The 25,585-nt window shown below is 33.9% G+C and overlaps 2 protein-coding genes across 6 annotated transcripts in view; both read left to right on the forward strand.

Moving 5' to 3' along the window:
• Ipo11 (importin 11) overlaps window positions 1-25,585 on the forward strand; it is a 210,397-nt gene that overhangs the window by 145,765 nt on the left and 39,047 nt on the right. The window contains exons 26-27 of the mRNA XM_047555967.1: window positions 352-465; window positions 2,503-2,624. Coding sequence (XP_047411923.1) covers window positions 352-465; window positions 2,503-2,624 — 236 coding nt within the window. The remainder of the gene's footprint in view (window positions 1-351; window positions 466-2,502; window positions 2,625-25,585) is intronic.
• Lrrc70 (leucine rich repeat containing 70) lies at window positions 11,993-14,670 on the forward strand. 5 transcript variants are annotated; one of them, XM_047555962.1, is made up of 3 exons: window positions 12,004-12,102; window positions 12,562-12,831; window positions 13,615-14,670. In XM_047555962.1, the coding sequence occupies exons 2-3, from the start codon at window positions 12,573-12,575 to the stop codon at window positions 14,472-14,474; spliced, it is 1,119 nt and encodes a 372-aa protein (XP_047411918.1). In that variant the 5' UTR covers window positions 12,004-12,102; window positions 12,562-12,572; the 3' UTR covers window positions 14,475-14,670. The 5 variants fall into 5 exon arrangements, with proteins under 5 accessions (XP_047411921.1, XP_047411917.1, XP_047411918.1 ...); XM_047555965.1 differs by lacking the exon at window positions 12,562-12,831 and having other exon boundaries at window positions 11,993-12,084; XM_047555961.1 differs by having other exon boundaries at window positions 11,998-12,084; window positions 12,562-14,670.

A 25,585-nucleotide genomic window follows, 5' to 3' on the forward strand; every position in this document is an offset into this window, starting at 1 on the left:
TAGACTGAGTATATGAAACTACTGGCTATTTTCCAAGTCCAGCTTTTAAATAGATCCCTGTAATGATATATTCTGTGTAAGTATACCATTGACAAATAGTCTTTCTTTTTATATATATTGATACATGCATAATATATGTATAATCCATATAAATATATGTAAGTATTTTCCAGGTATTAGGTATATTTAATAATTTAGTGAGAACTCAATGTTGCCAGTTCATTTTAAAGAGAAGCAATATGAAGGAGAATGTTTTTTATACTCCTGTTGATTGTTACCATATCAGTGATTGTTGATAATTGTACTTATAATTTAACACAATTTTGCATTTGCTGTATTTCAATTGTACAGAGGTACCCTGTAGTGATGTCCACGTATCTTGGAGTCATGGGTCGGGTCCTACTGCAAAACACTAGTTTTTTTTCTTCACTTCTTAATGAGATGGCACATAAATTTAATCAGGAGGTAAGAGTCCATATGCAAACATCTTTATCCAAATATAAACTGAAAATAGTGGATGAAATGAGTCTTTATAAAAGTTCTTTTGAAGCATTTAAATATTTGCATTTATGTATTTCTATATATTTTACCTGTTATTTGGGATAGAGAAGAAAGAAAAAGGATTCAGTAAATTGTAATTTAAACTTTTACATTTTAATCTTGCTCAAAATAGGTTATTTTGTTCTGCTTCACCATAGAACTTTCATTAGTTTATGGTTGCAGTTTTCCTTTACTGTTAAATAGTCTGAAACAATTATTTTGCATATATGCATATACTCTTTCATTCTTTCTACAAACTTTTTTACTACCTTGGATTGAGAAAGTTTCTGTTCTAAATATTATGAAAAATAACCTTTTTAGTAAAGTTTTATTAAAATACCTTAACTGAAACCAGCTACCAGGATAAAGATGTAGAGGGTAGAGTACATTTGATATCTATAGAATGGAGACAATTTATGAAATCTTTTGGTTCATCAGTGAAACAAAAATAACTAATTTTAGGAAATACATGCATTAAGGAAGTACAGATTTTACAATGCATATAGTTTTTCTAGAATTAAACTAATCAGATTAGGAATTCCACTCAGCCTTTGTTGTGATGAGTAGATAGTAAAGTTTTTTCATTAGTTTTTTAATTGGATAAGGATAATATTACATAGTTAAAAGGGTTTATATTGTTTATGACCAATGGAATATTTGACCATATTGGATAGGACTCATATTTGCAAACCTTATAATCTTGAATATCTGCACCTTAATTTTTTATTCTACTTTGATTTTGGGGTAGTATTGAAAGATGTGAAGTTACCATGAATAGGACTTTAGTGTTAAAATTCAAAACTGTCTTAAACCTACTAGTTCTTGAAGTGTCTGACAGATATTTCAATAATTTTACATATTTTTGAGTTCACTGTGGCATCTCAGGGTACACAGCACATAGTTTGGGGTGCTAAAGTATAAATAATGGTATATACTAATAAGTGCTTTCTTGATCATTATAAATATTTTGTTGAAGCGTTTCTTAGAAAAAATGTAGATTAGACTATAAGGTTCATTTTATGAGATCAAACCCATGAGTTAGAGTTTAGTATTAAATATACATTTTTAAAGGTGCTAAAAGTAGAAAAACAATTATAAGCAAACCCTGCTGGGATCCTCTTTAAATCTACAGGATAGTGTACTTGATTACATGTTACTTTGTAAGTCTAATTTTATCAGTGGGGGGGGCATTTTTTAAAATTGATTTTTATGATTTTAGGGACAAGTCTGATTTTGTGAGGCAAATTTCTTTTTTCTTTTTCTTTTTTTTTTTTTTTTGCATATAACTACATTTCCCAGTATAGTCTCTTCTACTAAGTTACCTCATTATAAACATTAATCAAATTTACAAAATACTTTTGTAGCAAAAGCTAGTTTAGCCTTGGACCAAACAATGAGCACCTTAGACTGGCTGAGTCAATACATAAAATTGATCACCACACTAATTCTATATATTTTTTTTTTAATCTCTTTAATTTAGGGAATAACTGTCCTAGGATATATTATTTGGTTTCCTTAGAAATTCTGTAATTTCAAGTTGCAACCTGCTTGTCCTTCCCTCTGAAAATAGGAGCAAATATATCTGGCAAATCATGTTAATGACAATCATCTAACTGAATTAGCTCTAAGTACCAATTGACAATTTCAAGAAATAAGTGTACTTTTTAGTGTGAAAAAGGATGTATGTATTGGTGATTTATTAAATGAAGTTACTAACGTCACTCATTGGCCACATATAGGTTTTTAGTAAATCTACTTAGTTCTTAGGATTAATTACAATTTCTGGTTTTGCTTAAATTATTTCTTTCCAGGTTAAGGCATACCCCAAAATCAGATATTACAGTTCTGTGGTTTGCTGTAATTGAACTTTAACCAAGATTTAGGAAGTTTTACCCTTTAACAGTACTTATCCCTGAGTAAATAGAATTTCAGATATTTTGAGATGCTGCCTTTTTTTTTCAGATGGACCAGCTTTTGGGAAACATGATTGAAATGTGGGTTGATCGAATGGACAATATTACCCAGCCTGAAAGAAGAAAGCTTTCAGCTTTGGCTTTGCTTTCTCTACTGCCATCTGATAATAGGTAAGGAAATGTTTTCTTAAAATTGGTTTCTTTAAAACATCAAAATGTAGACTCAAAGTTTTGGCCCTCGGTAGTGTCCTGTTTTGCTGGGCAGTGTTGTTTTTATGTATGTGTATGATAATTTTTTTTTTTTTTTTGGTACTGTGGATTGAACCCAGGGCCTTGTGCTTGCTTGCAAGGCAAGCGTTCTACCAACTGAACTATATCCCCAGCCCGATAATTTTATTAGTACGTAATGAGGTAGCAAGTACTGATCTAGAAAATCTAGAAAGGAGTAAATGGAACATTTTTTGTTCTTATTTTGGTTATGGGTTTTTTTTTTGTTTTGTTTTGTTTTTGTTTTTGATACCAGGAATTGAACCCAGTGGGGCAGGGAAGCCACTTAACTACTGAGTCACATCCTCAGCCCTTTTTATTTTTTTATTTTGAGACAGGGTCTCACTAGGTTGCTTGGGGCCTTGCTCAGTTGCTGAGGCTGACCTGAAACTTGAAATCCTCCTGCCTCAGCTTCCCTATTCACTGGGATTACAGGAGTGTGCCACCAAGCTCAGCTGGAACATGTGTTTTTGAACAATGTGGGCACTAGCTTAAGTTGGTTAAATTTATTTTCCAATTCATTTCATTCTTGTATGAATTTCCATTTTTTTTAATGTCCAAATTTAATTAGTCTGATTTTAGGTCCTTTTTTTACAGGGAAGTATTAAATATCTAGCACTTCAGAATCACATCATAAAAAGTTATAGAGTATGGTAATTCAAAAGTATTGTTAAATCATTTTGTTGTCTTTTAATTTGTAATGTCTAAAGAAGCTTGCAAGTTGTTTTTTTTCTCCTTATGAGATCATTATGCTGTGCTTTATAGACTTGGTTAAAATTCTCAATTGTATAAAGCAAATACAAAGTGTGTTGATTTGGATATATAAATAAGAGTATTGTCTTTGTGGTGTTTGTTTTGTGGTACTAGAGCTTAAACTCATGGGTGCTTTATTCCCAACCCACATCCGCAGCCCTTTTTTTTTTTTTTTTTTTTTTTTTTTTTTTTGATACATTGCCTTGCTAAATTGCTGAGGCTTGGTAATCTTCCTGCCTCAGTGTCCCAAGTAGCTTGGATTATGGGCAGGTGCTACTGTGTTCAGCTGATTATCCCCCTTTTACAGAGCAAACAAATGCTTTAAAATGTTATTTAACATTTCCAAGGTAAGAGATCTAGCAAGCATAGGCAAAATCTGAACCAGGACATCTTAATTCCCAGACTTGTGCTTTTAACTACCATTTGATAACTGCATTCCAGATGGACATGCGCAAGACAAAAGCTTGCCTCCCTGTTAAATCCAGTGGACTGATATCTTTGGAAACCAAATTTAAGTGATCTCTGTTTTAACTCACTACTATTTCTTTTAGAAGGAAAAATAGTGACTTGAGAAATATTCAGGCTTTTTATATTGAAATGTTACAGAACTGTCCTTGGCAGTAGTTAGCAATCTGTAAAGATTTGTTGAATAAATTAATGAATGGAAAAATTCTTAAGTTAATAAAGTACATTAGGATTTTTTCTAACAAAGTATTGAGATTGTTGAGAGGAAGCTAGAAATGGCACAGGTTAAGAAGTATATAGAAAGATATGATTTGATAAAAGGATATTTGTTTTACATTTCATGAGAATACTGCTTAAGATATATGGTTATGTTTATGTGAACTCTTTGTTACAACTTCTTTGTCACTTTCTGAGTATAGTACAGTCTTTTTTTTTTTTTTTCTTTTTTTAATTGTTTAGTGGAACTTCCAGTATCCTTTTTGTTGGAATACTTTCCAAAATTTTTCTCCATTGTTTTAGGTCTTTTATTTATACATAGAGGGATTAATCTTTTTTAAACTAATTTTCATATGAAAGTAATATCCAGATTTTAATTTTTATATACCTTTGTTTAATGTTTTCCAAAGAATATGCCTTAAAAGGCAAAAATTAAACAAAAGGTATTACTTGTTGAGAATAATTCTCAAACTTTTAAAAAAATTTTTGCTTTCTAAAATGGCAAATCATCCTTCAGACGTAAAAACACTTTTATATAATCCAGTCCTAAGAATTTCAAATGTAAGTGTTCTGAGACCAAGTGCTCTAAGAACTTTTCTAGACTCAAGGAGGTTATCAGTGGGGAATATTTAACATAAGCTAGTTGAATAATTCAAAAAGGGACTGGCAAAAACAGCTGGATGTTTACATTCAATGGCTTGCTTTCAGGAGGAATTGCCTTATAATCTTCTTGGTGGCAGATTTACCAAGACTGCCTAGATTGGATACTCATTTTCCTCCATAATTCTCATATATCTTAAAAATAATGTATATAATCAGCATTTGGAAATGCTGATTATTATTATTTAAGGATTTTCTAGTCATTTTTTTGTTTGTTTTTGCGGTGCTGAGGATTGAACCCAGGGCCTCATTCTTGCAAGGCAAGCACTCTGCCAACTGAGCTATATCCCCAGCCCTCTAAGTCATTTTATGTTTATAATTTTGAACACATTTGATTAGTAGAATCAAAGTAAAAATTGGTTTCCAGAGAATAGCATTTTGGTATAGTTTATATTTAAGTAAAAGATGATTTACAGTTAATTATGGATATGTTTTTATCTGAATTATGTATTATTATGACCATTCCTAAGTGAGTAACGTGGTAGAATTTTATTTTCGTCTTTTAAAACAGAATGAGCATGTTACAGTATTTTATCTGTAAATCCTTAGTCTTAAATTTTAATACTTTTTCTACAGTAAAAACTATTTCTTATATTTTTGTTTGTTTTTCTCATACACATAGACATACACACCCAGAAGTCTTAGTAACATTTTATTTGGTAACATGTATTGTGATGTAATTCATAGATCATACAGTTCACCCACTTAAAGTTAATTCAGTAATTTTTAGTACATCTACAGTTGTCCAGTCATTGCCACAATTACGTTTTGGATCATTTTCATCACTCCCAAAGAAACCATGTACCCTTTTAGCAGTTACTTTTCATTTTCTCATTCTCTCCAGCCCCTGGCAATCTCTAATATATTTTCTGTTTACGTAGATATGCCTTTTCTGGACATTTCATATAAATAGGATCATACAAGAGTGGTCTCTCGTGACTGGCTTCTTTGTCTTAGCATATTTTGAAGGTTCATCATATTGTAGCATGTGTCAATGTTTTCTTTTATTGCTGAGAAATAGTCTGTTGGATAGGTATACCACATTTTGTTTAACTATTCATCAAATGATGGACATTTGAGCTGTTTCTGTTTGGGGGGCATGTATTAATAATGCTGTATGAACATTTGTACACAAGATTTGTGTGTGTGTGTAGATATTTGGTTTTGATTTCTCTTGGGTATTGATGGTGACTATGTTTAATCTTTTGAAGAACTTCTAGATTGTTTTTCAAAGTGGCTGTGTTATTTTATAGTCCCACTAGCAATATGTTAGGATTTCATCTTCTCCATTCTCTGGACAATATTTATTTGTTTTTTATTGTAACCATGCTAGCAGGTATGAAGTAGAGTTTCATTGTCTTAGTCCATTTTCTGTCAGTATAACAAAATACCTGAGAATAGGGATTTCATGATGAATAGAGGTTTGTTTAGTGTACAGTTTTATAGGCAGAAATTCCAAGATCTGACACCCCCATATGTTTGACCTCTGGTGAGGACCTAGTGGCAGATATCACAGTTGTGGAAGCATGTGCTGAAGAGACCATGTGACGAGATAAGAAGCCAGAAAGGTTCAGGTGCCAGGTTTACTCTTTTTACAACAACTTGTTCTCATGAGAATTAACCAGGATTCCTTAAGAACTATATTAATCTTTTCCAAGGGCAGCAGCCCTAATGATTTCATTACATTCCACTAGATCACACCTCTTTAAAACTTTTACCACCTTTCAACATCACCCTATGAGGAGGACCAGGTGTCCCATACAGGAACCTTTGGGAGGCACACACCATATTCAAACCTTAGCACTCACGGTAGTAGAAACATCTTTTATGTGGTTCTGCTATATTATTACTCACTTTTGGAAAGTTTACTTGACACAGAGGCTTTTAATTATCAGTTGATTGATTATTATTTACTAATTGGTCATTTTGAGTGCCTTGAAATCATAAGTATATTCGTTAGTGTTAAAAATCCTACTGTCCATGTTCAACTCTTTCATCTCTTTTCAGCTGTAATCCTAAATGAGTTATTTAGCTTTATATCTGTTTTTATGACTATAAAATGAGGTTAATAATGTCTTTTATAGGATTGTTATTGGTGCTAATGAGAATTCATGCTAACAATTCATAGATGTTAGATTCTTTCATGTTTATTGCTTTTATGTAATTCATACTAAGAACTCAATGGACTTAGTTGATTTTATTAATGTTACAGTAGCTATTATAATTAGCATTACTATATCATTTTATACTATAAGAAGGAAAATGCATACATTTTCTATTTGTTTTAAATATTGATACATTCTTCCAAAGGAAGCTTGTTTTTAAAGTAGCACCCAGTGTTATTTCTGCGTTTCAGACTGACCCTGCTGGGTGGGAGTATCTTTTTCATATGGACAGTGAAATGCTCTGTACGGGTACTGGCAGATAGAATTCCTTTCCTGGGATGTAGCATTTATAAAGGTAGTGAGTGAGTCATGTGTTGTTCCACAGGAGTGGAATTTGTGGTATGTTACGGGTTTTTCTCTTATGACTGAATTTTTCAGTGCAGTCTCTTCAGTGTAGACAAAGACTGCATTGTTTTCTTCCTGCGGTCATTTTGTGTAAAGATTCCATTTTAGGATTATATTTGTAAAGAATGCTGCATATTGATACTTGGAAAAGCCAAAAGACTGTAATATACTTTAAAAAACTACCTTTGCAAATCTAAATTCTAGACATTTTAGGTCCAAGTATCTCAGTCTACCTCTGTCCCATTTTTTTGGGTTAAGAAGAGGAGAAAGCAGAGAATTTTAAAGGCAGAGACAACAAAGGAAATTTTACCTTATTATTCAGAAAGCATCCACAGATTTATGCCATTGGTGTTAAAGGGTGAGTGGCAACTTTCAGATCTCTGTGGACCTTCTCACTTCACCTTTAGGATCTTGAAACATTCTGTTGATTATTTTTATCTTCAGTCTACTGCCCTCAATACTTAGGAAAGTTTCTGAATGCTTATGAATTTGGAATACATTCTTAGTGCTTTCCTCACATCTAAAAGAAGTGCCCTGGAATTATCTTTCAGATCCTATCAAAATCAACTAATGTTGGAATTTTTCGTTATTTTCCATTATGTGTGGAAACTGTCCGTAGGGATTGGTTCAAAACAAAGAATTGGGAATTGCTTATTTAAAGACATGTGGTTCAGTTTTCAATGTTCAGTTTGTCACATTCCATTTGTTAAATTCTTAAACCAAAAAAAAAAAAATCACTTTGTATCATAAATTACAGTAAAATTTTGTATATGGAAACATGGTAAAGTTTAAACTGACATGTAAAACTTTACTCTTAGTTTCTTTCTGCCTCATATTTCTCATCTGTGAACCAGTATAATAATAGTACCCCACCTCATGGGCTGCTATGAAAATTACAGAGGTAAAACAGTAATCTCAGTATCCTGGAAGATTGGTACCAGTAGTTCCCCAGATACCAAAATCCACAGATGCTCAAGTCCTGAGCCTTTATAAAATAGGTAGTATTTGCATGTTGCCTATACATGTCCTCTGATATACTTTAAATCATCTCTAGGTTATTTATAATACTGAATATAATGTAAATGCTGTGTAAATAGTCGTTGTAGTGTATTATAATAATGAAATAATGACAATGAAAAAAAGTCTGAACACGTTTGGTACAGATGCAGACATGATACCCTGACTGTGTAGTACATAATTTGTTGTAGGCAAACAATGCGCAAACAGCAAGTGCTGGAGAGAAACTGAGGGCCTGTGAAATGCTGGGAGGCTACAGCAGAGTTTGCCTACACATCATTTCATTCACATGAATTCAGCATAGTGTTTAGTGTGGGGCATATTCAAATTTTGCCTAGCAGAACTTTCTGAAATTTTTTTTTCAGAATGTTTTCAATCTGCGATTGGTTGAATCTGTGAATATAGAACCCATAGACTCAAGAGTGCCAACTATACCTGAAAATCTTGAGAACTCTTTGGGCCACAGAAAGACTTCAATTGTTAAATTAAAATTTAACAGCAGTAGGAAAAAGAATCAATTTCATATTCTTCTTATCTGATTTCTCTGCTCCACCAACCCTTTCTGACTGTATATTCCTTTTTCAGGTTGGGAGTTGTAGAATTTTATACGTGGACTTTTTCTGAATCTGTAGATGACTATTTTATAAAACAGTAGAAATTTGTGATCTGTGACCAGGGATTAATTATTGGTCACTGGTTGTTGGAGTGAGAAAGGCTGTTTGGTGCTTTTTTTGCCTGCCAAAATAACAGATAAATGATTGCTTCTTTAGCAGATCCAAGTTGTATGAAGAAGTTAGCAGAATGAGTTCCAAGAATCTGTTACCATTTTTCAGTTACAAAAAGGCATGGTTGTAGAATTCTTTTCACCACAGTTGCAAATCTGATCACTCTCATAACTGACAGATGTTATTGTTTGGAGCCCTGGAAGACTTTGTAGTTGTTTGTATATACTTCTGGCAGTTTTCTATTGGGTGTTTTTTAGCATTAGTTATTTAACGTTGAATGTTGCCTTAGGTGTTACTTAAATTAACTTTTAATTGGTGATGAATTTTCCTTCCACAGTATCTCTGATGGATGTTCATACAGCTTCCATTTAGACACTTTGCTAACAGCAAGTTCCTGCTCTTTTGGACAGCTGCCCATTTTGTTGTAGGGTTTCTTTCTAGCAATAGCTATTTATTAGAGAATGGTTATCCTCAAAATACTGATAGATTCCTAGATATATGATCTTCTGTTGATCTCTGTGATCTTCTCTAGTCATGATCACCTATCTCCAAGAGCACATGAACTCCTAGATGAAGGAAGAGATAAACTGTTTTGCTGAATGTTGAAATTTTTAACAAATCAATCTGAAATTTACTGTATACTACTTAGATATAGTCATTGTGTTGCAATCACTTCAGTTTAGTTTCCCTCATTCTTTAGAATATGAGAAATGCAAGGTTTATTTTATTCCATCTTTTCCTTACTTTAATTTTCTAAAAATTATATGTAGAATATATTATGTATTATGTGTATATGTGTATGTCCCCACCCCCTGCCAGATCTGATTGTTTTCGTCTGCTTTGGAAACCGGAGTAGAGGGTGAAATTGTTATTCTGATCTGTGTTACCTTGTGGTTTTCCTCCTTTAGATTTTCTGACGTTTTTTCTCTTCAAGGTGTGTGATGCAATTGAAAACCCATGGGCCATGCTTTCTTTATTCCACTTTGTATGTTACTGAAAATACTAAAATGAACTTGAGAAACATATCCCCTACCTCTAATTCATGTCTTTTCTGTTACTTGTTTTGTTGTTTTCATTTTTCTTTGAGGGGTGGGTCGGGGGCGGGGGACAGTAGTACTGGGGATTAATCCTGGGGTACTCTCTCACTGACCTACATGCCCAGCCCTTTTTATTTTTTATTTTTATTTTGAAATAAGGTCTTTATAAATTGCAATCCTCCTGCTTCATCCTCTTGAATAGATGGGATTACAGGTGTCCACTGTATCCAGTGTTTTCTAGTTTCTTTATTGGTAAAACAGCAGTAACAATAGCCAGCCATGAAGGATAGTTGTGAGAATTGTAAATCATTTTGATTAAGATCAGTCATCCAGTATGCACCTCTGATGTTTTTGTAGTTACAGAAAGATAGTCCCCTGGGCATTGTATGAAGTATTTAATGTGACTTTAACTTATAATCTAAAGATTTAAATATCTAGATGTAAAATAAAGCAGTTTTAATATCAAGAGCATTATACTAATATTTAAGTATATTATGACAGTATTATTTTTGTTGTATTTACTGCTGTCGTGCATGCTAATCAAAGACTCTACTACTAAACTACACCCCTTAGCCTGAAGGGTATTAGTAATATTCATAAAAGTCAGAATTACAAAAGCTAAACAATCAACCTTTTTTTTTTTTTGCGGTGCTGGGGATTGAACCCAGGGCCTTGTGCTTACAAGGCAAGCACGCTACCAACTGAGCTATATCCCCAGCCCAACAATCAACCTTTTTCAAAATTAATAACAATTTCTATTCAGTTCTGTAAGTACACACACGCGCATGTGTGTATGTACTAGAGATTGACCTCAGAGGTTCTCTACCACTGAGCTACATATTTTCCCAGCCCTATTTTGATCTTTATTTTGAGACAGGGTCTTGCTAAATTGCCCAGTCTGGCCTTGAACTTGAGATGGTCCTGACTCAGCCTCCAGAGTAGCTGGGATTATAGGCATGTAGCACCACACCCTACTCAGAGCTATAAACCTTTATCTTAGAAGTTACGTTAGAGACAGATTTAGTTCATTCTAATAGATTCATACTAACTTAGATATATGCAGGGTATATAGATATATATTTAGGTATATACTCTTTCTCTCTGTCTTGTGAATATAAACTACATCAGTAATTTGGTATCCCTCTTGGAACTCATTGCATATACCTTAATATATTAAGGTACTAATTGGTAGTACTGTGTTTTTTGAGCCCAGAAATATTTAGAGAAATTTTAAAAAGAGAGAATAATGTAACAACACTTTTAATCACTGCTGTAAATTGTTGGTTTTACCTATTGATTTTAAAGTACTAAGGCATAAAGTTGAAGTCTCTAGTATGTGTTGAGTATAAAAAAAGTATAAAAATATTTTATACATTTAAAAAATTTCTAAGAATCATTACCTCATATACTTCCTATTTCAACTTGTTTTTTCCACTCAGTAATTATCTGTTGTTGATAGCTAGAGCCTGTTGAAATTTAGAATCTGAATATCTAAAGTTTGCAAATCACCCTTTAAAAAAAATTCTTATTTTGGGGGCTGCAGTTATGTATCAGTGGTGGAGCGCTTGCCTAGCATGAGTGAGGCCCTGGGTTTGATCCTCAGCAATACATAAAAATAAATAAAATGTCTTGTGTCCATCTACAACTAAATTTTTTTTTAAATTATGGGAGATATTTAGGTATACATGTTAGAAAAACTCTAAATGCATTCTGAAAAATAAGTTCCTGAGATTTCCTTTCAACAATACTTTTGAAACACAGATAAAGTTACTTCCTGTCTCTCAGTTTCCTGTATCCATGGCAACCTCTGTTTTACACACTGCAGAGGAACCAATGTGAAGAGTGCTGTTTCCTGAGCAAACTGTGACTTTAAAAAAAAAAAAAGTGGAGGGCTGTAGGTAAGCAATGGCACAGAAAGTTTAGAAATGTTGCTCTTCAGATTTAAAAAGAACCTTACTTGATTCAGCGAAGTATTAATAATGTGAGTTTCCTGTTCTTGGTAAGATTATTTATTTAAATATAAACTTTTAGCTAGATGAAAATAATTTAGTTTTGTGAAAAACTGCACTTAAAAGAGAAGTTTGTTCTGCAATGTATTTTCATTATAATTTGTTTGCTATTGGACTTTAAATTGATAAAGGGACATGTATTCAAGACTGTCTTACATCATTTATCACCTTTGTTAGGATCAATTGTAATATTTTAAATTAACTAAGCAAACATTTTAAGTTTATTAAATTTGAATTATCATTTTGTCAAAAGGTGGGTTAATGGCTTGGAGGTGTTAATTAGAACATACTCTAAACGCTTATGTAAAAAATTTTATACCATTACCCATTGTAAGTTATGATATATTGGTGGCTCATTTTAATTAAAATAGAATACAGAAGTTTTAGTATTATAAAACTTTTATTTTAAGAACTCTGATGATTCACAGTTTTACCTTCTCTTTTTATAGCCAATTCTGATATGAACAGAAAAATCAAGAACAGGGCTATGTGTGGATTACAGTTTTCTCTGCCTTGTCTACGACTATTTCTACTTGTTACCTTTTGTCTTGTATTGTTATTCCATAAAGAGATATTCGGATGTTCATCTGTTTGTCAGCTCTGCACTGGGATACAAATTAACTGCCGTAACTTAGGCCTTTCAAGTATTCCTAAGAATTTTCCTGAAAGTACAGTTTTTCTGTATCTGACTGGAAATAATATATCTCATATAAGTGAAAGTGAGTTAACAGGACTTCATTCTCTTGTAGCATTGTATTTGGATAATTCTAGCATTATGTATGTATATCCAAAAGCCTTTGCTCAATTGGGAAGTCTTTATTTTCTTTATCTAAATAATAATTTAATAAAACACTTAGATCCTGGAATATTTAAGGGACTTTCAAATCTTCGTAGTTTACATTTACAATCTAATCAAGTATCTTTTGTTCCTAGAGGAGTATTTAATGATCTTATTTCAGTTCAGTACTTAAATCTACAGAGGAATCACCTCACCGTCCTCGGGAGTGGTACCTTTGTTGGAATGGCTGCTCTGCGGATACTTCATTTATCAAACAATAAAATTGTGAGGATTTCAGATTCAGGCTTTCAACATCTTGGAAACCTTGATTGTTTATATCTAGAAAGTAATAATTTAACAAAAGTACCATCAAATGCTTTCGAAATACTTAAGAGTCTTAAAAGACTTTATTTGTCTCATAACCCCATTGAAACAATACAGCCCTTTGCATTTAAAGGACTTAACAACTTGGAGTATCTCCTTCTCAAAAATTCAAGCATTAAAAATGTTGCTAGGGATGGGTTTAGTGGAATTAATAACCTTAAGTATTTGATCTTAAGTCATAATGATTTACAAAATTTAAACTCTGGCACATTTAGCTTGTTAAAGAATTTAATTTATCTTAAGTTAGATAGAAACAGAATAATCAGCATTGATAATGATACATTTGAAAACATGGGAGCATCTTTGAAGATCCTTAATCTGTCATTTAATAATCTTACAGACATACATCCAAGGGTCTTTAAGCCATTGTCTTCACTGACTCATCTTCAGGCAAATTCTAATCCTTGGGAATGTAACTGCACACTTTTGGGCCTTCGAGACTGGCTAGTGTCTTCATCCATTACCCTAAACATCTATTGTCAGAATCCCCCATCCATGCGTGGCAGAGCGTTGCGTTATATTAAATGGACTGACATTACAAATTGCATTCCATCTTCGACAAATGTATCCAGACTTTGGACTGTACAATCTCTTCATGTACATCACAAGACCACTGCACTAATGATGGCCTGGCATAAAGTATCCACAAATGGGAAATATTTGGAAAATACTGAGACTGAGAGCGTTACTTTCTGGGAACGAATTCGTACTTCACCTGCCAATAGTTTTTTTCAAGAAAGTACCTTTGCTAATCCTTTAAAGACCACTGCAGTGTTGCCTGTGCAAATACAGCTTACTTCTTCTGTTAATTTGAACTTGGAACAAAACAGTGCTCTACCGATTGATGCTGCTTCAGTGTCAGGAAAACCATCTCTAATTTGTACCCAAGAAGTTGAGAAGTTGAATGAGGCTTTTGACATTCTGCTAACACTTTTCATCTTAGCTTGTATTTTAATCATTTTTTTGATCTACAAAGTTGTTCAGTTTAAACAAAAACTAAAGGCACCAGAAAACTCAGAGGAAAATAGACTTGAATATTATAGCTTTTATCAGTCAGCAAGGTATAATGTAACTTCCTCAATTTGTAATACCTCCCCAAATTCTCTAGAAAGCCCTGGTTTAGAGCAGATTCAACTTCATAAACAAATTGTTCCTGAAAGGGAGGCACAGGTCATCCTCTTTGAACATTCTGCTTTATAACTCAGCTAAATTTTGGCTATAAGAAAACTACAGTGTCACATGGACATTAATAAAACTGAATTATTCTTATAGAATTATATGCCTTATTTGGAAATATCATGAACTTAGCATTATTAAAATATGATTTTAATTATTATGAATAGTGTATTTATTCAGCAAATATTTTCTTTGATAGGTACTGTACTAAATATTAGTAGCTGGCATTTCTGTGCACCATGCACTATATTAACTACATCTCCTATCATGTTTACTCTATGAACAATCTTGTAGGGTTATACTGTCCACATTTTACAGGTAAGGAAACAACAGAGAAAGTTTAAGTAATTGTTCCAAACTTTGACCATTTGTAGATCTGACTGTAACCGATGTTTTTAATTTCATGCTAAATTGCTGCATAGGTGCTAGGATTATAATTATGAAAAAACTGACATGGTTCCTATTCCTGGTAGAGTTTGAAATCTAGAGGATGTACGTAGTTATCGTATAGTATGGTAAGTACTGTACTTAAAGAATGCTATTGGATTTAATATGTGTAGATTAGAGATGCCTTTATGAAAAAAGCAACATCAAAACTGGATCATGAAGGACAAATAGCAATTAGTCAAGTAAAGTGAATAACACTGGATCTGAATTAAAGAAAGAGGAAGAATGCTGCTTTTAAGGAACTAAAAATCAGTACAGTTTGAGTTGAGTGAGTGGTGGATAAGATCTGTGAATAGAGATATCAAGTAGTAAAGGCTATTTTAGTATGTTTTATTCTGAGGTCAACTGAGAGCCATTGAGCATTTTAAATAGTGAAGAAAGACCATCAGATTTACCCTTTAGAAAATTCATTTTTTATGGAAAGAACAGTAATTCTGGAAGTGGAATTAACTGGGTAGGAATCTTAGTCATTAATCCAGGGTGGAAGTGCTGGAGGTCTGGATCAATATAGAGGCAATGAGGATGAATGGATCAAGAGCTCTGGAAGTGAAATGAACTGCCTTGGCAATTGTTGAGGAGTGGCAGGTGAGGGAAACGTCAAAGACGTTAGGAATTTGACTTAGGCTGTTTTGTGCTGCTTTCACTAAGCTAAGGAAACAAGGGAAATGAAGATGCAGGTAGGACAAGATAACTCTTTCAGTTTTAGATAGATTGAGGTTCATATTAAATGGTGAAGTGAGAAATATATAGCAAGGAAAAGTTCAGGAGATAGGAATATCTGGTAAAAGCTAGTAACGCCATCATCCAGTGTACTGAAAAGAAATGATACACTCTTTACAGTAACCACCACCACTTAGACCACGATTTTGAGAGACATGTAAGTGAGGAAGAATAAGACTTTGTAGAAGATACAAAGATTTCCCAGGAATGTTAGTCCCAATTGAGAAACATTAATGTAGATGATAATTGAAGTCATTTACTTAATATTTTTCTGTTAGCATAATTTATACTTATGTACCACTCTGCAGTATGTTAAGCATATAGTAAGTGCTGGCATTTACTAATAATGATCTGAATGACAAATATGCACTTAAAATTTCCTCTTAAGCATACTTAAATGATTGTACCTGTTCTTCCTCTTTCCTCCAGTTTATATATTTTGTTATTAAAAGTTAATACTATTCATATGATATTAATCTGAATCCAGAAGTGCTTAAATTATGTAAGTGCTTATATATATAAGTGATGATTTGAATTTATATTGTAAAATGGAAATAAGTATAAGAAGGTGGGTGCTGTGTTGTCCATTGTACCTGTAGACAGTGGCTCTCAAATTCAGCATCACCCTTAAACCTTGTTAAAGCATGGTTTACTATCCTGCCCCATCCTGGCCCCTTCCAGAGTTCCTGATTTAGTAGGTCTAGAGTGGGCATGTGAGATTTCAATTTAACAAGTTTTCTTATGATGCTAGTCTGAGGACCACTTGTTGAGAGCCACTGCATTAAGATATTGAGAGAAAAACAGAAAGAAGCTGAGCAGTGGTTTTGAGGGGCATTAGCAATTAGAAACACAGACCATCCCTGACTCAAATATTTTCAAACAGTGTTGTGCTGTTTTCTGCCTAGCTTACAGCTTTTCCCTTGATTGTAATTTTAGCAGAAAATGTAAATTTATTTTAAATAAATCTTTTTTATTTGTTTCTTTATGGATGAAAGTAATTTTTTTTTTCAGTTTGTAACTGTTTTTTAATGATACATTTCTTTTCTTTGTTATGTTCTCCCAACTCCTACAATTCCAAATTTTCTCTCCATTACTAGTGGTAGAACCCAGGGGTTATCTACCACTAAACTACATCCCAAGCCCCGTTTATTTACTTTTTATTTTGAAACAGGATCTCACTGAGTTGCTGGGATTGCAGGCATGTACTATGGTACCTAACTTTATTTTTTCCTTTAATTACTGAAAGTTTATTGGGAACAAATTCAAATAATGCCAAAGTATACAAAGTGAAAGGTGAAAGCCCTCTCCATGCCACCCCTTCCTTACTCTTAAAGATATTCAGGAACAACAATAGCTGGCCATTTGAAGTTAGGGAAAATCCATATAACAAAGCATTTATCTTGACCTTAAAATTTCCAAATTTAAAGAGGGTAATTCACCAAATTTATCAGTTTTTGGTTTTTATATATAGCAATTTAGACTCAGCTGAAAAACTTTAGTTGTGTTAATTTATATGTGGTACTATAGTTATACACAGTGATATTAATTAAATGTTCATTTCAGATTTTGTCAGCAGGTACGCTCCTTCTAAAATAGTAGCTAGTTCACATTTTACTGTTGTTTGATATTTGCAGCTTAAAAACAAGATGTAATTGAAGTGATTTGTGTAATTTTTATGCTATGATTTCTGTATTTTACTGCTTCAAAATTTGAGCACCTATTCCAGGTGCGGTGGCACATGCCTGTAATCCAGCCGACTCGGGAGTCTAAGGCAGGAAGATTACAAGTTCAAAGTCAACCTCAGCAACTTAGTGAGGTCCTAAGCAACTTAGTGAGACCCTGTCTCAAAATAAAAAAGGACTGGGGATGTGGCTCAGTGGTTGAGCGCCACTGGGTTCAATCCCTTATTACCCGCCCCACCTCCCAAAACTTAGCTAAGTTAAAACCGAATAAGGATTCAAATGAATATAACTATAGAATCTTTCACTTCTTGGCCAGTGTGGTGGCCAAGTGTCCCCAGTGACTGGGGAGACTCGGGCAGGAGGATAACAAGTTCGAGTCTAGCCTTGGCAACTTAGCAAGACCTTGTCTCAAAGTAAAAAGGCCCTGGGGATGTAGCTCAGTGGTAGAGCTCCCCTGGGTTCGACCCCTGTTCTTGGGGATAGAGATGAAAAAGCTTACCATTCTTTATATTTCTGTATTTCTCTACTATTTATTATAATTTCTTATCTCTACCATCTATTAAAGTTTGTTTGTTTTAAGAGCACCCAGAAATAGACAGTCCCTAATTTTAAATGATTTTATGTATTTTTTCCAGGCTGGGCACAATTACACATACCTCTAATCCCAGCAGATCAGCTGAGGCAAGGGGATCTCGAGTTCTAGGCCAACCTCAGCAACTTAGCAAGACCCTGTCTCAAAATAAAAAAAGTAAAAATGGGCTGGGGATGTGGCTCAATAGTTAAGTGCCCCTGGGTTCAATCCCTGGTCCCCAGTAAATAAATAAATAAAATGATTATGTTTCAGAAGGATTTTTTAAAATACAGAATACATTTTTTCCATTGGTTATTATAAATGGTGGTTAAAATTCAAGGGCATTCCAAGCAGTCTTTTTCCCTTATAACAAATGACAAGGATAGAACTCAATGCCATTTCTTGACAGCACAAATTAAAATGTATGTAGTAACATTTATAATTTTGCTGTGGAATTTCAAAAACCTGTCTTTTACTTCTGGTGAAACTGGGAACTTGTAACACCTTCTGATCAATGGAGAGAACCATGTGTCAATAACTGTTAGTGAAGGCCTCAGTGATATGGAACAGTAACTTCATTCAACAGGAGTGACCAGGAAGTAGAAGATGGTCACAGGTGATGGAGGGAAAGAAGACCAGGGTATCTCATGGTCTTCTGGAAATAAAGAATTGCCAATGTTTTCAGAGTTGAAGACTAGGTGGTGGAGAGAGGTAGGGGGAGATGTTCTAGGGGAGAGAGGAAATTGTGTGGAAAGAGACTCTAAAGTACCTCTTTATTTTCCCTAACGTTCCACTCAGAGTTCTGAACTTTCTTATTTATATTTAAAGTTTCAAGTTACTTTGTTGATCCATACTGCTCCAGTCATCTGTGTCTTTTAAATCCATAAATGATTTTTATTCTCTTTTCTGTTGCCCTGTATTTTTGGTGTTGGGGAATCCTCTAAGTAGTAGTAGAATATAATCAGATCCAACTTCACCAGTGTTAATGCATGACAAATATTTACACTTAGAGTATAGATGACATTTTTAAAAAACTTTTATTAACTTATAAATCCCATTGAGAAATTAGACACATCTGTGTAGGCACCACTCAGGTCAAGAAATAAATATTCAGGCATAGCACAGAAGTGGACATTTCTTGAGCTCATGAGTTACATATATAAACTTCTAAGTATTTAAGCTTTGAAGTAAAGGTGGACCGACATGTTAATAGGAAGGACATTTTTTACTCAGTTTACTTACCTACACAGTAGCAAATAACAGGAAAATCTTTCACATGTATTTGTTATGCAAAAATGGGAGGAGAAAACCTAGGAAACTTTTTTTTTTTTTTGGTGGGACGGAGGCAGTAACCAGGGTTGAACCCAGGGACAGCTTAGCTTCTGAACCACATCCTACATCCCCATTTTGAGACAGGGTCTCACTAAGTTGCTTAGGACCACACCGAGTTGCTGAGGCTGTTTTGAATTTGCAGTCTTCCTGCCTAAACCTGCCAAGCCACTGGGATTACAGGCGCTGGACCCTGAGGGACCTTTAAGGTGCTGAAAAGCAACTTTGGGACTCACTGCCAAGTTGTTCCTTCATATACTTCCCCATGTCCTGTTTGTACCTTGTTATAGGGATCCAGCTCCTTTACTCTCTCACTGAATGCAGGACACAAATATGAACTTGTGGTATGCTCCTTCATTTAAGAGGAAGGAGAGTGACATGTGTACAACAAAACAGAAGACTGTTCTGCTTGTCCTTAGACTTTATACCCATCTCCTACTGAACAGTAACTTTTTTTTTCCCCTCCCAAGAAGACCCATTTCATTTCTTATAAAAATACCTATTTGTCTTTTTCAGTTACTGGACCTACTTATGAGCCCTTACTTAGGGTATTTGGGAGAAATATGAATCACTTTTCTCAAATTATTATCTGGTTTCTTAATGATTTCACAGTTATGAAAACAATAGCAACAAGGCGATGCGTCTATATTTTTCCTATATCAATATTATACTATTTCAAGCATAATATTTTCTTGCTTTTTGCTTTTTTAAAGTGCCTCTCCCTCTGGTCATCACTTAGCTTGAGCTGGTAGACTTGTGAGTTAATAGAGAAATAATCTTGGTGACAGCAGTGTGAATGAGAGGACTGTATAGGTGTACCTGCTGCTAACCCAGATGTGCCTTGCTTCGTTGCTTCTGACTGGTTGAAGGCATCATGCGATACAGTAGAGGATACAGTATTTTAGTAGGAAATATTTTTCTTACCTGAATAACGTGGAGATGTCAGATTGATGTCTTCTTTATTTTGTCCTTCTATCATTTCCATTTCCTTCACTGCCTGGTGAGTTTCCACTACATGTATGTCAGCCCTAGCCTGTTCTTAGTTTGGGTTAGGGTCTTTGGAAAATCCTGTTGCTTTTTGCCAAGTAGCTTCTATGATATTTTTTTTTCTAGCCTTAATATATAAATTTACATTTTCTTTGCATTTTTCTTGAGGCTCTAAGGAGAAAAGCTTTTTTATGTTCTACTGATATTTCCTTGTACTCTGGCTTTCAAAATCCCCTATTCTTAGTTAACATAATAATTCTCTTATTTCATGTTATAATGATAAAATTTTCATCTCTGGAAGCCTCCTGAGACATCATCCAGAGTTAGGACCATACCCACTTGCAGTTTTATTTTTTTCTTGTAAATACAGCTAAACAAAGTAAATTCAGGCAGGAGAATTCCCAGCAGATGGAAAGTCCCTTTGAAAGCCTGGAAGCAGAAAGAGTGTGTGGAAGTGAACTGGCAAAGCTGGGTAGCAGCGAGGTTAGCCAAGGTCAGAGAGAACTCAGCAGCAACCAGGTCACGTGGGACTGAGTAAACTACCCTTGGAGGTTTGGATTTTAAAATGTAAAGGAAAATTATTGAAGGCAAGAGAAAAATGTATTCCGATTTCACAACGGAGCATTTGGTCTGCTCTGTAGAGAATGTGTTAGAGGAAGTCCTGAGTGGAAGATTCCCTATTTGGAAGTTATGTAAGAGTTCATACTTGAGACTGAATTGACTTATATGATAGTCGTGGTAGTAGGAATATAGAGAAATAGAAACAAAAAAATTCATAGGTCAATTTGGCAGAATTTGATGATGAATTGAGTTTTGGAAGGGTGAATGAGAAGAAAGGTCAAAACTGAATTCCAGGTTTCTGACTTGATTGCCTAGGTCGATAGGGATATTCATTCCTCAGATAAGGAAAGTTGAAAGGAGAGCCTGGTTTTGATTTTCTGTTTTGTTTTTGTTGGGGAGGCACTCATAGTTTGGTGTTGGAGATTGTGAGTTTGAGATATTTGTGAGATTAGCAATAGTGGATGAGAGAGAGGTTACAGATGTACTTAGGGTTCCAGGGCCCAGAGAATGAGTATTGAATGTCCTTATAGTATATAGGAGGAATTTAGCAGGAAGCCTTCAAAAGGCAGGTCTGAATATAAGATGCTCACCCATTTTCCCTATAAGAAAATTAATAAGCTTTTTGGGCAAATTTCTATTTATATGAAATTGTTAGCTTAATTTCACAATTTTTAATAATGTAAAATGTTACTTCGGAGAGATAAAATTATCTTATTTTACATTATATATTCAAAAGCTTCTTACCAACTTTTTAAACTTTAAAACTGCTGTCTTCTGCTTAAACTTTTAGACTTTTTTTTTTTTTAAACTTCAAAGCTGCCATCTTCTGCTTTATTGATGGGTAGCTTCTTACCAATTGTTAATATCAGTGTCTTCATCATTATCTGAGTCCCACTTTAATCGTGTACTGTTTTCTAGAGCACATTGCCCTCATTTTGTTGAGTAATGTGACATATAGGACTTCCCAGTAATACATTCCCAAACTTAAAGTACCTTTTCATATACATTTAATAATAGCATAGTTGACTATTTTAGTTTGTCCTGAAGGTATATCTTTGTGATTATCCTGTAATTATTTATTGTATGACTTTGTATTCAATAGTTTCCAACCTTTATAAGATCATACCCTTGACCTGTAATTACCAAATCTGTTAAATTCTTTTATATTCCTTTTTTAAAAAGAAGAACCAATTCTGTCAAGTTACTGTTATAAGTATCCCAAACAATCGTGGATTAGGTAGTCCCTCCAACTGATGCTTTTTCTGCAGTTCCATACCAATCATTGATTATCTCATTCTACTTTAGCATGTCTTCACTGGGCATTGTTTCTTATAGTATGCATAATCTTTCCCTTGGAAATCACATTGGATGACAATTTCTACTCATCCTAATCCATATAGATCATTTTAGTAGTTTCTTACAGTCCTGAAGATAAATACTTTTTTTGGGTGCAGGGAGAGTGTGTGTGTATGTGTATGTGTGTGCGCACGCCCCCACTCTTGGAAAATATGTAAGAGGGGGACCTAATTTTAGTGTAAATGCTACCACTTTTATAAAGTCTCATGGAAATTCTGCAGTAAGACTGATAAATCTTTGACTCTTTCACTAAACTACTATTCTTCGCTTAATCCTAATGAATAATATGAGCAGAGAAATATAATTGAGAGTATTTTATTTGGTTGTGACTGTTAGTGCCACCAAACTTGCTCATTTTCTTAAATTACCCTAGTTTCACTTAGCCTTTTATGTTTAAGATGCAGTGATGCAAAAATGACTTCAAATATTAATTAGTTGTGATTTGTAATTAGTATAATTATGGTCTTGTTAGGTCAAAGAAAATTCTAATATGATTAGTGACTTTTTTGCGGGGGGGCTGCTACTATGAAAAACTGTTCAATTGTCAATTTTAGCTTGCAAAACTTCTGAAAAGTTCATTGAAATTTTTGTCTGTGTTTCTGCCAGCCTGTTCTCTCAGGACCATGGGGATAAAGACTTGACATATATATGTGAAACCATCACTTATAGAGGGATAATTTAAGACCCATGCTTTGTTATGATGGGACAGATATCTGAAAAATGGAAGTGTAAAATACTTACTAGAAAAATACTAATAAAAACTGAACAAATAGAAATTGGAAACCTGTTCACATTCAGTCTAATATTTATTGAAGCTAACCAAATGAATATTAGAATATTTCATTTATATGTGTTTTGGGAAGTGAAAATTTTGTTTTGGCTTTCCATAGACATTTAGTTTTTGACCTGTAGTTTGAGTTCGTAATGATACAAGAGAAATTATTTTAAGCCAGTGTAGTCATTAAAATCATCTTAGTAAACACACAAAAATGGATTTGTTTTTTTACACAATTTCAAAAGCAAGAGAAAATCGCTCTGTTGTTTCTGCATTTCACATACTCTATAGCTGTATATTTTATTATATAACCTGAAAATGCCTTAAAAGCCATATCTTTAGGAAATACTAAAATAAGATTTAAGAACTCGTTTATTCATGTGCACCTGACTGAAAAAAAATTAAAAGGATATGAAATTGGTTAAAATGATATGAGGGTCATTCTTAAGCTTTTGGAATCTTTAAATGATTAAATGGTCCTTATTTGCTGAGTACAACTTACCACATAATACTTTGGTATCCATGAAGAATTAGTTGCAGGACCCCTGTGAATATCAAAAACCATGGATATATAAGGCTCAAGTATCATATGTAAAATAATGTAGTATTTGCATATAACCTATCCACATCTTCCCATATACTTTAAATCATCTCTAGATTACTATTTTTAAAAATATTTTTTAGTTGCGATCAACCTTCATTTTATTTGTTTATTTGTGATGCTAAGAATCAAACCCAGTACCTCACATGTACTAGGCAAGGCATCTACTACTGAGATACAACCCTAGCCCCTCTAGATTACTTTTAATACCTAGAACAATGTAAATGCTATCTAAATGATCATTTTACTGTATTGTTCAGGAACACTAATAACACTAATAAATAACACTAATGAAATACTAATAAATCTGTAGGTATTCAGTACACAGTTTTTTTTTTTTCCCAGATAGTTTCGATTCATGGGTAACCAAGTCCATAGATGTAGAACCTGCAGATAAAGAGGACTGACTGCATTTGAGGAACAAAACAAGCAAATGTTTAAAACGGCCTATGTTGTGTTGGGGCCGAGGGTATTGTCCGGTGGTAAAATGCTTGCTTAGCATGTGCAAGGCCCTGGCTTTAATCCCCAGCACTGCTTGTTTTTAAAAAAAAAAAAAAAAAAACAAAAAAAACTAAAGCATCATCAATAGTAAAAAGGTGTCTGGGTTCTTTTTGCAGCATGTTTGTAATTCATGTTCATGAGAATAACAATATATGAAACCAGTAAGAAAAGCAAAAGTGTGACAAATAGAAAGGAAGAAAATGTTTACCTTTGGTTTTACTTCCCATTTTTCTGTCTTTTCTCCTTGGTGTTAAATTTCCCTTGCAGTTTTTAAAATTAATGTTGCAAAAATAGATTTCTAACACTGCTCTGGCTCATGTCTAGTGTAAAATTATCAATTGTAATATCTGTTATCTACAACTTGGCTATCTAGACTTGTAATTTAAAATTGAAGTAAAAATAAATTGTAAAACAAAACAAGAGAGGCCAGTTTTCAGGCTTTTGGGATCATTAATTTCCTTGGTTATTTATTGAGTGTTCATGTTATACATAATGTTGCCTTATGGAATATATATATATATAATATATATATATATATATATGTAATACAACACATAGTATTCACTTCAAGTTGCTCATAATCTTAGGTAGAGCAATTCTGAAAATTGGGACATTAGGAAAAAAATATGAAAGATGTCACGAATCGCATGTCAAGTGAGTAACACCAAAGTTTTGTATTACTGGAAATCCCAAGTCAGAGTGTGGTAGAGGGTTGTCAGGTTTTCATGAAGGACTTGTGGATGAAGGTGAATAGCAAAAGGAGGAAGAGCATCATGGAGGAGGGAGAAGGGAGTAAGTTGATATGCTGTAGTCAGGAACCCCGCCATTCAGGAGATGGAGACCTAACTGCCTGAAACCAGCAAAAGGCAGAGTAATGTGCTACATCTTTGGAAAGATGGGTTTACTAGAGCCTGATAAGTCTCTTACGTCCTTTAAAGTTCTTAAGTAGAGAGAAATAAGATTTAAGGGACTGGAATAGCAAGTACCCATTTGTTTCCTTAAACCTTCAGTTTAAAAAAAAATAAAGTAGGATCCTATTTAAGAACTTTATTTAAAAATTAGGATTCCTTTATTTAAGGCAGCATGAATCCTAATGCTCCATGAAAGATGAGTTAACTTGAAAGTTCCAAAGTCTTAGGTGACAGAATAAGTCAAATCTCTAGGGTCCAATGGTGCCAACTAGGAAATGATGATTTGCCCCTGCTTCTCTAGCAACATGTAGGGATGGAATACTCTGACTTTATTTATTTATTTTTATTATTATTTTTGTATACAAATGGGATACATGTTGTTTCTCTATTTGTACATGGAATCAAGGCATACCATTTGTGTAATCATACGTTTACATAGGGCAATGATGTTTGATTCATTATTTTTTTCCCTTCCCCCCCACCCCTCCCACCCCTCTTTTCCCTCTATACAGTCCTTCTTTCCTTCATTCTTACCACACTCCTTATCCCTAACCTTAAACCTAACCCTAAACCTAATGCTAACCCCTCCCACCCCCCATTATATGTCCTCATCTGCTTATCAGCGAGATCATTCGTCCTTTAGTTTTTTGAGATTGGCTTATCTCACTTAGCATGATATTCTCCAATTTCATCC

Source organism: Sciurus carolinensis, chromosome 6 (genome assembly GCF_902686445.1).
Source record: "Sciurus carolinensis chromosome 6, mSciCar1.2, whole genome shotgun sequence".
NCBI classification, from domain to species: Eukaryota; Metazoa; Chordata; class Mammalia; order Rodentia; family Sciuridae; genus Sciurus; species Sciurus carolinensis.

What these genes read in the sequence shown, in the direction of transcription:
- Lrrc70 (XM_047555961.1), top strand. Translation starts at nt 12,573, where the DNA reads ATGAACAGAAAAATCAAGAACAGGGCTATGTGTGGATTACAGTTTTCT.